A 15,086-nucleotide genomic window follows, 5' to 3' on the forward strand; every position below is an offset into this window, starting at 1 on the left:
TATCCAGGCAACACCCACTTTTTAACAAATAGAGCATCACATTTCACATAGATTTTGTTACCATATCTTTTGTTTGGCCTATCTATCTTGAAGTCTTAATAAAGAGACTAATATCATATCTATGTTGAAACAATTTTGCAGAGACGTTAAAGATGAAGTGTATAGTCAATTTTCGAGGATGTAGTTTGTTGTGCTGTTGAATTGTGTTGTAACTGTAATATCAGGACTGTTCTTTTTTTTTCTGTTTTATTACTGCTTGCAGTAACAGGCACCATATTGACTCATTCTATTACCTTTACGGTTATTTTATTCTTCTAGCATATACCTGCTTTTTCATTGCATTGTAAAGCCAAAGCTATAATATCAGATCTGATGCTGCTCCCTCGCGATATAACATCAGTATACGACCGATTTGCTCACTCTATACATTCTCACTTGTCTTTGGTGCAGTCCATTTCACAGTTTTTTTGTGTGTAGTTCTGCAATGACAGTGGTCTAAGTCCACACATTTTTATACAAGAGCATCTAAATGATTGTATGGTTTTGATGGCCACTGATTCATCCTCAGTGAAAGACTATTGCATAGACCAGCTTCTGTATTTTGGTTACATAACAGGAGCCCACTATAATGTACAACTGTGCAACAGCAGAACATACTACTGTACATACAGCCACAGCGTTTAAGTCTATGGATGACATCACAACGACAATCTCTCTGCTCTGCTTGTCTTAACAACATACTTGCTGTATGTGATAGTACTAATTTTGGATGAATACTCCCTATAATCAATGAAGCTATGGCTACTTAAGAACATTTAGTAAAGTGAATAATTAGCCACACAGATGTTTGGAGGCACAAATGCAAATATTAGAGTCACACACACACACACACACACACACACACACAGACTTATGCCACCACCAGCAGCATGAATATGACTAATCTCCAGTTTGAAATCAAACTGACAATAAAAGACAATCTGTCCTCTCCATAGTAATGCCCAGTAGCACAAGAATTAAGGATGGCTGATTGGACGGGACCATGACTAATAGCTCTGCATCTGATCCAACTGTGGATGTCCAAAGGGGCCCAGATGCAGCCAGGGGTTGTGTTGTGAGTCAAATATATGTATATTTTTTCCCTCAAGCTTATGCTTTTTAATACGGGGTGAGCTAAAATTATCTGAGTGACCTCGTCACATATTGTCCCACAACAAGACATACGATTACATTAGCTTCCTACGTCAGCTGCAGTGGATTGTAACTACTTTAGATTGAACTTTAGCAGACTTCAAGGTCACTGTGGTGGTTGTTGAATATGTCAGGTTTTTTTTACCCTGCATAGCTGGACTTGGGTTGGACTAGTTACATGCACATTGAGTTGTTATCTAGTTAAATGTAAGGTGCAAAGCTTTGTTTTACTTACTGTATCTGTAACGTGATATAACGTAAAGAAATGTAAAGCAACTTAAAGACTCTTACATCATGAAAGGTTGTGTACTTAACAGTATGTGTAATGTAAGGTATTGATCTATCTTGACTTATCTCAACTCAACTTTCATTACCTCTACTTTCTTCTGGTCTAAGCTTTAGATTGAAGGATTTCGACTGAGATGTGACGTTAACAGATGCTGAAGCTCAAATAAGCTAGAACTTTGAAAGGTGTTTTTGGTCATCGTCGACCGCCTCTGATACAGTACTTTACGCACTTAGATGAGACTGTGAAATGAACAGAAATAAGGAAGGACTGTTGCATTATAAGTACTGTAGGTAAGTTTTTTTCCAGAATATGTTACATTGTTTCCCTTTTTCTTTCCTAAAATGGTGATAAAATAAGCAGACCATTTCCAATTAGTTTAAAACAAACAGCTTGCTATTCAACATGGATTCAGTTAGATTGTTCCAAAACAAACCAATTACTGTGATTTTTACAGTCTCTCACAGTTATGCAAAAGGGAAAAAGACGAAAGCTTTTCTCAAGCAGTTTTTTTGTTGTTTGTTGTTTTTTTTTTTAATATCCCATATCAAGAAAAATAAGAAAGCTTTTCAAACCTGTCACTGTCAATGCACTTTACTTTGTGTTTAGTGAAAATACAATATTTTATGTGATCTATAAGCATGCAGTTATATTTTTTTAATTAGCATTGTAATTCTGAAAAAATGTGACTCATTTTTGGGTGGTGCGAATGAAAACAGCGGGACGGTCCTTGCTTTGTCTCTGGCCTCCCAGTGAGTGAGTGTATGATAATATAGAGTGTTTTGGAGGAGGGTGAAAGCTGATCCATCATCAGCTGCCACGCTCTGTATTGAGCTCCATTAGATCTGTCTAGTCTGTCATTTACAATCTGTTTTATGCAACTACTCTTATATACAGAACTTGTTTCAGGAGTAATAAATGGTTTTGTCATGTTCACAGTGCTCACCACCGCTTCTTGTTGCTAGGTTACAATAGTTGATGTCCATTTCTCTTGGTAGTGACCGTTAGGGCTGTTTTAACTGGCTGTGCATGTTTAAAATGTGCTTTAATTAAAAAAAAAAACTTTGACCACAAAACAATAAAATAGTGTAGAGCAACAATGTTCATAAAGTTGAACTTTTTTCAACTGAAAGTGCTTGTGAGCACTGTGAGTGCAGAGAGAGAAAATTCTTCAGGGGTTGTTTTTTTGTTGCACTTAAGATATTGAAAACATTAAATTGCATTGTTTTTAAATTGAGAATTGGCAGGGCCAGCAAAAAAAAAACAAAAAAAAAAAACAATCATTCATGGACATAGGCCATAAGATACATTGCTGTACACGGTAGAGTATAACAAGGACATAAGTATTCCATCCCATACTGGCAGATGAGAACGAAACTGAAGTTCAATGTTCAGATGACAATATTTTGATAACAACCACTGTTCTCATGGATCCACTAAAAAGATTAGAAATTCTGTAGTATACATGGCAGGTAGTTGATGATGTGACATGCACACATGTTTAAATATAACAGAGTAAGCAGCACAGACAGAACTCAAGATTCCGTCATTGTTGTTGTTGTCCACCTGCTGTTTATTGCCTGGAGATGTAATAAGTCATGGCCATGGCAAATTGAAACGAGCAGAAAATTCAATTTACAGAAAAATGACCTAAAACTTCACACAGTGAAACTATGCAGCCACATTTATTACAGCAGAAACAGAAAACAGAATCAATTCTCTGTCCAAGCTACATCCTTAAACTCCATACCCTGTTCTGAGCTCCGTTCTGATATCATGTCTTCCCTAAACACACAGGGTCCAAAGATCGTGCCCACTGGCATGCACAACAGGGTTGTTCCTGTGGAGTATTGGCATTAAAATGCAGACTGCTCTTCATGCTCGTGCCCCCGAGATATCGCGCCAATTATTTGTCTCTGTGGGAGCAACCTATTTTGGTAAGATCTTCTTAAAATAAGATAGGGAGCCACAGCAGCTTGACATCCTCTCTGCTTCCTGACTGGACAGTTTATGCAGGCACGTGTCACCTCTCGCTGCGACCCTGGAGGGATGTCTAACTACGGCTGTGGAAAGTTTGTGACGTTGCACTCAGCCTACAAGCACAGGCTTTTGGTTCTGTTCACACTCCTGCAGAGAGAATTCAGCCCCACTGTGCAGCTCTGCGTCTCCATTTTAGAGAGTTAACAGATCTGTACAAGTTGCCCACGGCTCTGTCAAACATGAATCCCGACCTTTCCTCTGTCACACAAGTACAAAACACATGCATGCACACGCACACATACACTATTCTGCATTGGATGTAAAAAAAACAACCTATTCTCTAATAACTAACTAATCTATTCTCATTGTATCAGTTCAATCGTGATGCCAAATCAAAAACAAGTAAAGCTTTCTTGTGCATGCAATGATTTAACCTTTTGTTTTTCATTTCTATTGAAGACCTTTGATGCTTTTAACAACATTCACTTGCTAATTAGGTGACTAATTGGATGCAGCTCTTTCTGGCTTTGAGTGTGTCAACAGGTTTTACACTGTAATCCACATCATTTACTTAAATTAGCACATGCAATTTACAGCAAAAGAGAATAAACCGGATTTATGTCTCTTGTTGTATAATTGTAAAGAATAACATTTTCTACCTTACAGAGTTGCATTAGTATAGCTAAAGGTGAAACACTTAAATTGGAGTTCAGATGTGAACTGACACCATAGAGAGGTATTAAAACATGAAACAGGCTGCAAAAGACGGTCTGCTGTGCGCAGAGGCAGTGGGATGTCAGGGGCAGCTCACAAGAGGGTGTTAGGTGGGCGAGTGGTATTTCATCATACAATCCGTGTAGGGTAATCAATGACCACTCACCGCCTGAGGTAAGAGGGACAGGAGAGAGGGTGAGAGCACCAGTGGGCATGTCAGATAAAAAGCACTGAAGGAGAAAACCAGGGAACAGGGATAGGGTTTGCATTGGATTTTGGTAAAGAGGGGGTTCGAGAGGGAAAAGTGGGGAAGTGTAAAAGAGCACCAGAATTGTGGGACAGATGCAGAGATTAGAGTAAGCAGATGATTATGTAAGCAATTGCTTGACAGGGGGAGACGCACATAAAAGGCCATGCTGATTGGAAAAGCTGAAGAGCTCGCACCTCCTCTCGGCTGTATAATCCATCTCTCAGCGATCGCTCTTCACATCAAAGAAACAGGCATTTTTACTCTAATTAAAACTCTTTTGTTTGGACTAAAAAGCACTTCTTTGCCTTTCACTTTGTGTGTTTTTTAATCTATTTACCCTTCACTGTTCTCCATTGGGAAAAGCTAAAACCAGCGCTGTTCATGCAATATGCAGGGGCTGTACTTACAGTGAATGTTTTACCTGCTACTGGAGCGTGACAGTGTCTGGTTGGGGCAAATCTGGTCAGCTATGCTGCTATTTTAAAAACACCAGCAGCCCTTGTAAGCCCGCCACCAGCATTCAGGCGGCACCGCAGATGGCTTTGTAAAACCAACATCTACTGCCTGGATTCATGTTTGAGGAGGGAGAAAGAAAGCTGCTCTTTTTCTTAGTGTGGTGGCAATTAATGGAACCTGGAATGGTTTTGAATCCACTGAAGTGAGACAGACATGAATCACGAGTCATGCATGTTAACAACAGACCGTAAACCACATCAGTCCTGATGGAGAATTGGATTTAAACAGGAGTAACGATTTAGGGGAGTCGACGATTGGTTGCTGACAATAGCAGGCTATTCTAACCACTGGCTAAGTGTATTGTTGGTGCTGTGATGTGCACCATATTAATGAACATGTGCAAAGGGAGTTCAGGCAGAACACGTCATCAACCAGACCATGAACACATGGTTATAGGGCTATACTGTTCCCTTTTTATCTCCACTGCTTTCTTGGCTTATAATGGACTCTAATAAAATAACACAGGGTTTTAACTGTACGGTCTAGAGGCTTTTGTTTCTACTGCTTTAATACAAAATAAACACCAGCAGACAATTAAGATCCTCATTTATCCCATCAATCATGTGACAAAAACAACAAAACAACAGCCTCGCCAAAACAAAGCAATCCATCATGGAGTGGAAAGTCATCAATTATATTCACTGTAAACAAAAAAAACACAAATGTTAAAGCTGAGCTCCATTATTTTTAGGTCAGGAGGTGAGTTCCTGAAGTGTTTCTTTTGGCCACGCTGATACTGTATCAGCAGTTCCACTTTGAAATCATTGTGTCAGCTGTTCATATAATCAGGGTGAGAGCCTGGGGTACAAACGTCACAGCAGTATTTAGTTTATAATTCAAAATACTTCAGTGGATATATCCCCTGATTGTCGTTGAAAAACGTATTCACAGCCGTTTTAAAGCCATGTCGAGCAGCCCTGCCTGACCGTATGATTACCCAAGTTACTTCACCTGAACCTAACTATTTTTGGCTACATTAATCCACAGGTTTATTTCCATAATAATACACTACTGTTTTAATTGTATGGATAATGTGGGAGAAAAATGATCATCATGAGCCTGCATGCTGTGAGCTTCTGCAAAGCATGCTGATATAGCGTGGACCAGGTTGGCTACGTTTCTCACTCAATATGTCAAAATATGAATAATACAGTTAAAGAAAATGCTGATATATTATTTAGTAGATAAACACTGTGGGATGCTGGTTTTATTGTGAAGGTTTTTGGGCAGCGCCTCCTTAGGCAATTTAATTTGTGCAGTTTGTCCCCACCCTCCGTGCCAAATATTTAAAAAAAATATAATAATAATAATAAAAAAATTGGGCTTTCTTTTCTCTGACAAAATGACTCAACCTGTCATTTCTTTGAACAAGACAGTGGGATAATGTTGGACAACAGTGAGGCATGGTGGGTGATGAAGCTGACCCAAAATTGCCGTCATTAAAGTGAAGTGAAATGATCCTGCAATTTCCAGGATTTTGCGTGCGCACTTATTTTATGCGCAGAGTAAGAACATTTCTATGCACATATTAGTGAATGAGGCCCAATGTGATAAACACATTGTACGATACACACACAATGTATCAGGTTTGATTATGCCAAAAAAAAAAAAACTCATTAAGAAACTGGTCTTTGCCATGGTTATATACATTTGTTATATTTTGGTGTAAATACTTATCTACTATCAGAAAATCCAGACTTTCAATACATGGCTCATTTTGTAATAGATGATTTCTACATGGTGGTATTACTACTTTTTTCTTAAAGGTCCTGTGAGGAACTTAAATGTTATCGCCTGTCTTTGCAACCCCTGTGGACAAAGTGATCACTTTGCTGACTCTGTCCTGTAGGGTAATCCAGTAAAAACTCTTAACCTTCTTTCTGAGATCTTTTCTGGGGGGAAATGTAAACAAAGGCTTTTTCAGTCTGCATGCTGTAAATCAACTTGTCTCGTATATCAGTGGGGGAAAGGCTTTTTTCATATGGGTGTAGTAGTCGGTTTGACTTGTAATGCCTGTCAGGAAGGTCAGGGCACACGAGACGTCTTACCATCTGAGTAAGACAGGAGAGGATGTACAAAAAAAGACTAGATCCAGCAGAGTTATAGTGCCATCTGTTGGATTGAGAGAGAAAGGGCATCCATGTTGTTAGAGTGCCAAAAACACAACATTTCCATAGGTCTTGTTTTCAAAATGTTAAAAGTTTGGCAGATTTTGATTAATGGAATCAATAGGGTGGAGGGGCTGAGTTGGGGTATGATAGAGCTGGTGTAAAAAAAAAACTGAAGATAACATAGACAAAATACAAAAAAGAGACAGAATGGATGAAAAGCAATGAGAAAAGAAGAGGAGCTTTAGGTAATCAGACAAATCAGGAAATGTAAACTTCTCATCATGAATTTTGATCTTTTATGTGTCCATTTGCACATGTTTGAAACTTCTTCTGGTTTGTTCTTACAGTGAGGGGAGGACACTAAAGGAGGACAGAAGGAGAGTAAGGAAGGGAACATGCTAATGTCTTATTAAAAATGTAAACATCAATCATAGTCTACTATTGAGCACTCTGCAACGTTTTAAAGAAAGCACAAGGTAACCAACTCAGTTCTTGAGCCACCCATTTCCTGATTTTTTTCTTTAGCAACATATTTTTAGGACTCTGAAATATTTGTAACTTTTTTACATATTTGTACTTTTTTCTGAAGAAACCTCATTATGTTGGGTTTCAGACAACACAATCCCAAGATTTTTTTGTAAACTTCACAAATGCTGTTTCAGATTTACATAGGCTACAGCTCTGAAAAAAAAAAACCTTAAAGAAACCGGTTCAAATATTTCTTAAATCTGCATCTCTACATGCATGGAACAATTTGTTTTGAGTGTTAGCTAAATTACAACACAGAAACACTTCAAGGCGTACAGAGTACACCTCCACCAAGTCTGAACTGGAATAAGAATGTATAACATCAACCAACAGCAATGTGAAAGACTATGGAAGGAGAGCAAAGCCAAATGCATTAAATAAAGTTGTTTTTGGCCTTTCTTGTAAAAACTTAAACTAATTATGTTGTTAAAGTTAATAATAATAATAATAATACATTTATTTGTAAAGCGCTTTCAGGTCAAATTGCTGAACAGAGCATACAAAAATAAAGTTTAAAAACATTTCAAATAACTAAAACAAAACACACTTGGACTCTCAGGAAAACATACAAAAATATGAAAAGTGTCACCTCTGAACACTAAAGTGTTTCAGTTAGCCTATCTTTACCATTTGTCATGTTCTGCAAATAAAAACCCTCATATATAATATTGACATTTGGAAGATGATGTTTTTGGCTCGTTTTACTCCAATACATATCTTCAAACACAAGAAGCAGCTATATATTTTTGGTAGTCTCTAATTAAAAGAAGAATCCAGCAGCACAGCTTTGCAGGTGGGCGGGGCTGACCCGCGGAGAGGGGGCGGGGCTGACCCACGGAGAGGGGCGGGGCGGTTGAGAGGTCGAAGTTGAATTCATTTTGTCTTTTGTGCCAAGCAGAAGAGTGGAGTCGGATCGAACAGCGGTGTCTTTTCCCTCTTCCCCGGATCCTTTCAAAACTCCCTCCCGAACCTCTCCCCTTCTACCCTTACCCACCCCCTGAACACTCTTCAAGGGACGGTTCGGGTAAGACCTCCACAGATATGGCTTTGTTGTTTTTTTCCCTTCTCTGAGTGAAGGACGGGGGGGATAACTCTGCATGCCTCTGTGCGCTCCCTAGGCCTCGGGATCAGGCTATTTCCTGCATCAGAGGATGCTAACGCTAGCGACCTGGTCGGGGGAAAAAAACGATTTGTATTTAACTTCACAGCCGAGGTAGTTGCTAACTGCTGCACTCTGGAGATGCTTTGCAGATGTTGTGGTTAAATTTTACAAATGCAAATACATCCCGGGATATATTAAGTGAGGAAGTTATGGAAGAAATTAGACGGTGCTAACTTAGCCGTGAAAGCTTGCTTTGCGTGACTAGCTGTGATTCTGCTGCTAAACTGTTTTGCAGAGTTACCCTCTGAAGCGTCTACTCTCACAATGCATTCATCGGCTATGAAAAAGTTGCTGTACCACGAAAAGGATGTTTTTACTTGCTGTATTCATACATGTGCAATTAAACGTAAAAAAAAATGCTATATCGTCACAGCTAATCGATGCCAGATAATACACACATCCAGAGGGAGACAGTGGGTCATTGTGCTGAGTGAATGAGTGGACTCGGGCCAGTCTAATGTCAATTACAGAGCTGAAACGACTCATTCTTTCGGAGGGTGTTTGCTAACGTTATTAATGTACAGTTGCATGCTCGAATCGACAACATTTAAACTGCCTGCATCGTTTCATTCCTCTGCCATGGCAACAGTTTTATTTGTTTTATTGTAAACAACGCTTTTCCACTGGGGTGTTTTTCATAGTTTCCATGAGCTAAATGTGTCCCCTGTTTGTCACATTATTTTCCACTCTGTTTGCAGACTTTCTTCCAGTGACCAAAGACTCAGTTTAAAATCTGGATTCAGCAGCAGCCATGGACTCAAGCCTGGTCGAGGGAGGACTTAATGTCACCTTAACTATCAGGCTACTCATGCACGGGAAGGTGAGTGTCTCTCCACCAAATGTCTGTTAACAAGGTTAAACCATGGCCCACGCTCTTATTGATTGGAGAAAAAGGAAAACAAAGTTCTGCCTTTTCTCTTCTGCCAGTGACAACCAAAATGCACTTAAAGCTCTAACGTGCATTTCTGTTTGCTTGTTTCCTGTAGGAGGTTGGAAGCATTATAGGCAAGGTAAGTTGTCTTTTTTTATCTATGTTTTGCTTCAAGCGTGCCGTCACCATATTTTTGCTCCCATGTGCCGTTTTGTAAAGATTGTGCGTTTGTGCGTCCTAACAGAAAGGGGAGTCTGTGAAGAAGATGCGAGAGGAGGTAACATTTTATTTTTAAGCAGACAAACGCAGATGATCTAGGTGGGGGTGTATGTTCATGTTTTTATTTAAGCGGGTGACTCGTGTCATATGATAAAGTGACTGATCTGTTATTTCCTCTTTTTTTTTTTTGTAGAGTGGTGCTCGTATCAACATCTCAGAAGGGAACTGCCCGGAGAGGATCATAACCCTGGCAGGACCCACAACCTCCATTTTTAAAGCTTTCTCCATGATCATCGAGAAACTGGAGGAGGTAAGACATGCACACTGCACATTTAAAGCTTGTACCTAAAATATTAATAAAAGGTATTTCTATCTATCTATCGCCTATAACAAAAGATGCCATTAACAGCTATAGGTCATCCATGTCAAAAGAACCGGCTCTTCATATTTTCTTTTTGTTGTGTCACCTTCTCTGCAGGACATCAGCACCTCGATGACTAACAGTACAGCCACCAGCAAACCACCGGTCACCATGCGCCTTGTTGTGCCTGCAAGCCAGTGTGGCTCTCTCATTGGCAAGGGCGGCTGCAAGATAAAGGAAATCAGAGAGGTTTGTCATTCTGTCTCTCTTCCTGCTTATACGCATGCACAAAAACTCCAGAAAGTATCCTGACTTTTTTTGTTGTTGAAATTTGGTCCTCTCCGCTGCCTGGTAGATTTTCCATGCAAAGCTGGGGTGAGGTGATGTGAGAATGCAGCAGGAAATGGTCGGGGGAAATTCACAGCACGCAAGTGGGAGGGGGTGATGACATATCCTGCAACAGGCTCACGACCATACACTGTTGCGTGTGCGGGGAGATCAAACTGCGTCATTCAGATTTCGACTCGGCAGTGTTGTTCTCCGCTCTTTTGCTGTTATTGGGAATATCTTAAACTACAAGATGCTTTAATATCAAAGTGAATGTCCGCAGTCTACTTTGTACGTCATGTCTCCCCCCTCCCCCAGACTGACAGAGATAGTCTCCCACTGTGAGGGACGTGTGTGTGTGTGTGTGTGTGTACAACCAACTCAGGAAGATGTCAGTCTGCCTCCCACTTTTTACGCCTTTTCAGGAATGCATTATGTGAAAGCAGCTTTTGTTTTACGTGAACCTTCTGCTGATTCTCTCTTCTGTGTGTGTCTGCAGTCAGCCGGAGCGCAGGTACAAGTAGCAGGGGACATGTTGCCCAACTCAACAGAGCGTGCCATCACAGTTGCAGGGACCCCACAGTCCATAATTGAGTGTGTCAAGCAGATTTGTGTTGTCATGCTTGAGGTGAGGAGAATTTTTCCCAAATTGTTGTTTATGGGACAAAAAAATTGTTGACTGATAGTTTGATCCTGAATGCTCTGTTTTCTGGTTTGTGATCGATCGACATAAAATGTTGGATTTTTTTATTTCTTAGTCTCCACCAAAGGGAGTGACCATCCCGTACAGACCCAAACCCTCAGGCTCTCCCGTCATTTTTGCAGCTGGTCAGGTAAACAACAATAGCATTATTTAATCTTCCTACGTATGTGTCATTGGTACCATTTTGTCGTGACAGCAGCGTCCTCTGTTTTGGGGACAGAGAATGATCAAGTTTAAAATGGGCTATGGGCTTAGTCTGCTGTCTGTAGCATGTCCACTCAAGGACAGAGGACTGATGGATATTGGAGTTCAGTGTGTGACACTGCCACACCCTCCTAAGTGCTGTTCTCTCCTTGCAGGCATACGCTGTCCAAGGGCAGCACGCCATTCCACAGCCTGATGTAAGTGAAGGGCCCTCTGTAAGTGATCCAATATATTTGTAACTTCGGTCCTGGGAAGCCATGCCACCTTCTTATTTCATCCCTCTGACTTTTTATTTTCCCAACACCACTGCCTGAGATCCATTTAACACTTCTTTTACCGTATTCTAGTTATTTTAACACTTTCTTTGACCCTTTTAGACTAAACATCACAGTTTCCATATTCCATCCATTTCACATTTTCCTCTCATTTCCACGACAAAAAGGGACATATTTACAAAATTTCATTTGCCCTTTACTATTTCCCCCGCTCATCATTTGTCTGTGTCCTCTCCTCCTTTGTGTCAACAGCTCACCAAACTACACCAGCTGGCCATGCAGCAGAGCCCCTTCCCTATTGCACATAGCAACCAGGGCTTCCAGGGTAGGTGGGCAGACTGAAAGAGGGAATGTGAATCCCGGAGATTTGAATTGCTCCATCTTGTCAACACTTGTTTTTTTTCTTTGCATTTCTTCAGGTGGGATGGATGCCTCTGCACAAACTGGCTCTCATGAGCTGACCATTCCAAACGATGTGAGTTACATTGGACATGTTGTGTTTGTAGGGAGGAATAAATAGGATCTTCGTGTCTGTCCTGATGCTGCTGGTTTCTCACTTTCTTCTTCGTTTGGTCTTCAGCTCATTGGCTGCATCATCGGCCGTCAGGGCGCAAAGATCAATGAGATCCGTCAGATGTCAGGGGCTCAGATCAAGATTGCCAATCCTGTGGAGGGCTCCACTGACAGACAGGTCACCATCACTGGCTCCCACGCCAGCATCAGCCTGGCTGAGTACCTGATCAATGCTCGGTGAGAGACTTCACTCTTATGCAGTACTGTTAATACGATCACAGAGCAGCAAGTTCACACAGTGCTTCATGTCTAACAGTTTACTTTGTGTCTGAAATTGTGAAACTCTTCTGTGTGGAGCTCAGCTGTGTCCAGGCTTTTATAAGGGATCAACATTCAGTTTTTTTTTTTTTGTTTTTTTTTTGTAATAGATGTACTAAAATGTTCTTAGGTTCAAATCAAACACTGCAGAAGTGTTTTCTTTGTGAAGTCATGCCTAATAATTCGACTAAGGTTGTCCATACTGTGAGGTGAACTATGTGTTGGTGAAGGCAGTTTTGTCTGTTAGTGACTTAAACGGGAGGTTAAACCTCGACTGGAGCTTTAAAACATGCATCTCTAAACTGACATGCCTGTAATATGATGATAATGATTACACCATTTCAATCAGGAGTGACAAATTGAGATAGTTAAAAACTAATATCAAATGTCCCATTACTGAGTTTAACCTGACTTTAAAAAATGCCTTTCATCAGCAATTGTTGGCAGCGCCTATAAATCTGTGGATTCACATTTTGTCTTGATTGAAAGTCAGGGTCGCAGAAGACATGCTGTTTCTTGAACAAATGAGAGTGTAGGAATAAAACAAAACTAATCCAGTGTTAATCCCCCTCCCTTAGCCTGACTTGAAAAATGGTCAGCTCTTTATGGTCATCATTTATTTTATATCATTTTTCATGACTGAATTCTGAATTTCCCTGAGATGCAAGTTGACCTTCAGTGAAAGTGCAAATCAGAAGATTTTTGTTAATTTTCTTTGACTGATTGGTATTTCTGGTTGTGCGGTTCTATCTTTGTTATTGCTACGTTCCTTCTGGTTCACATGTAAAGAATTCATTTGCACGCCCTCAAAGAGCTCAAACTTCAATCGAGTGTGAAGGTCATCTTGTTCTCTGTTGTCCTCCGCAGGCTTTCTTCTGAAGCCACTGGACTCGCAGCCAACTGACATGGAGGATCTTCATCAGCACCTAATGTAACCCCTCCCCCTACTTTTTACCAAGAGGTCCCTTATTGAACTTAATGCAAAAACCAAGTACTCTAAACTCACTGTTTCTCCTCGGCTTCGGTTATCCACCTCCTCAGTTGTAATTAAACCATCATCATAATATTGGTATTTTATTTATTTATTATGTTTTTAAATTCCCTTTGCATATAGTTTTTAAAGACTTCATTTTGTTGTATTTTTTCCTCTTTATTTTACTGTATATCTGTATGATCTTCTTGATATAGGTAAAATGTTTTAGAAAAATCTGAAAAGGCATAAATGATGTTTTTCTTATGTCAGATTTTTCTTAGAAAATGTCAAAAAATGAAGAAAAAAAAGACACAATAACATAATAGATGGACTGTTCTTTCCCTTCCTTTTTAAATATCTATTTATTTTTTATTTAATACACGGCTCATCGTAAGAGTAGAATTCATTGATACTTGCCATCATCTTCTTTCTGAGGCTGTACTTCCTAAATGAGGCATTGTGGGTTTTAACAGGTTCAGTGGGTGTAAATGATCTCCAGGTGATTGTGAATGCAGGTGAAAACCTTTTTTTTTTTTTTTTTTTGAGAGTCCCAGGGAAACTGATCCCTTGTGGTTGAGTGCGGGTTCAAAAGGAGAATTTTAAGCTACATTATGTCTCACCTCTAATTTGCTGAGTAATTGTTTTGTGTCATTCCTGTATTTCCATCCGTTTTATTTCTCGATCAGGACTTTTGAGCATTGTTGTGTATTGGATTCTGATAAGGGTGGGTGGGCCTTGGTCACATGGGGTGGGCCTGAATGAGAGGAAAATATTTTCTTTTCTCTGAAATTACTAAGACCATAGTAATGATGATGATGATAACATTGAAATGTTTGTTTTAAATAGAGAAAATATTTTTTTTAACTGCAGGGCTGGGGAATGCTGCAAGGGGCAAAACTACATGACAGATTTGTCTTTATAAGTATATTATGCTGAGGTATTAAATTATGATTAACTAGAAGGAGAATTATAGAATTAACACTAGTTTCCTGCTATCCTTTTTTTGCCTGGGTCAGATTTTATTTTTTATTATTCTTTGCAGGATGAAGAAACACGTTTTTGTGCACGTTTTCAAACTATTGTAGATCTGGGTGCAATTAAATTGTTGAAGAAATGAAATGCAGAAATAAAAAAGATGTGAAATGCTTAAACAGTTCTGGCTCCTCCATGTGTTGTGGTGTTTACGTATCAAATCAATCTCGTATCAATTCTTACTAACAAAAAACTTACCAACTTCCAAAAATCCATTTCATTTTTTGGCTAATCAGTCACTCGAAGTGCAGAGGCTGTCTCTTTAACTCTTGAATGCCAAAAGGAGCAGCATGAAATTTAGCCAGTCTCATAAATGACTGGAGTAGAGCCTGAAGTATGTACTAATTCAAAAATAGTGTCATGAATCGTTTTGAATCGAAAATAGATTCCGAAACAAATCGTGACACTAAGAATGAAAATCTTTAGACAATCAATTCCCAGCCCTACTAATAATTGTTTCCAATCCTAAAACCTTGAACTCAAATGTTTTCACTATTTTGAACGATTAACTACAGAATAGCCGACAGTTGACTGCAGAGATGACAAACTACT

The 15,086-nt window shown here is 39.6% G+C and overlaps 1 protein-coding gene across 2 annotated transcripts; it reads left to right on the forward strand.

Moving 5' to 3' along the window:
- Positions 1 to 8,438: 8,438 nt before the first annotated feature.
- LOC306834613 (poly(rC)-binding protein 2-like) lies at positions 8,439 to 14,655 on the forward strand. Of its 2 annotated transcripts, none has more exons than XM_079360656.1 (13): positions 8,439 to 8,600; positions 9,437 to 9,558; positions 9,725 to 9,748; positions 9,854 to 9,886; positions 10,022 to 10,138; positions 10,307 to 10,438; positions 11,016 to 11,144; positions 11,275 to 11,349; positions 11,579 to 11,638; positions 11,951 to 12,023; positions 12,118 to 12,173; positions 12,279 to 12,448; positions 13,397 to 14,655. In XM_079360656.1, the coding sequence occupies exons 2-13, from the start codon at positions 9,490 to 9,492 to the stop codon at positions 13,431 to 13,433; spliced, it is 975 nt and encodes a 324-aa protein (XP_079216782.1). In that variant the 5' UTR covers positions 8,439 to 8,600; positions 9,437 to 9,489; the 3' UTR covers positions 13,434 to 14,655. The 2 variants fall into 2 exon arrangements, with proteins under 2 accessions (XP_079216782.1, XP_079216783.1); XM_079360657.1 differs by having other exon boundaries at positions 11,579 to 11,620.
- Positions 14,656 to 15,086: the final 431 nt, after the last annotated feature.

The sequence above is a fragment of the Symphodus melops genome (assembly GCF_947650265.1).
Source record: "Symphodus melops genome assembly, chromosome: 13".
Lineage (NCBI taxonomy): Eukaryota > Metazoa > Chordata > Actinopteri > Labriformes > Labridae > Symphodus > Symphodus melops.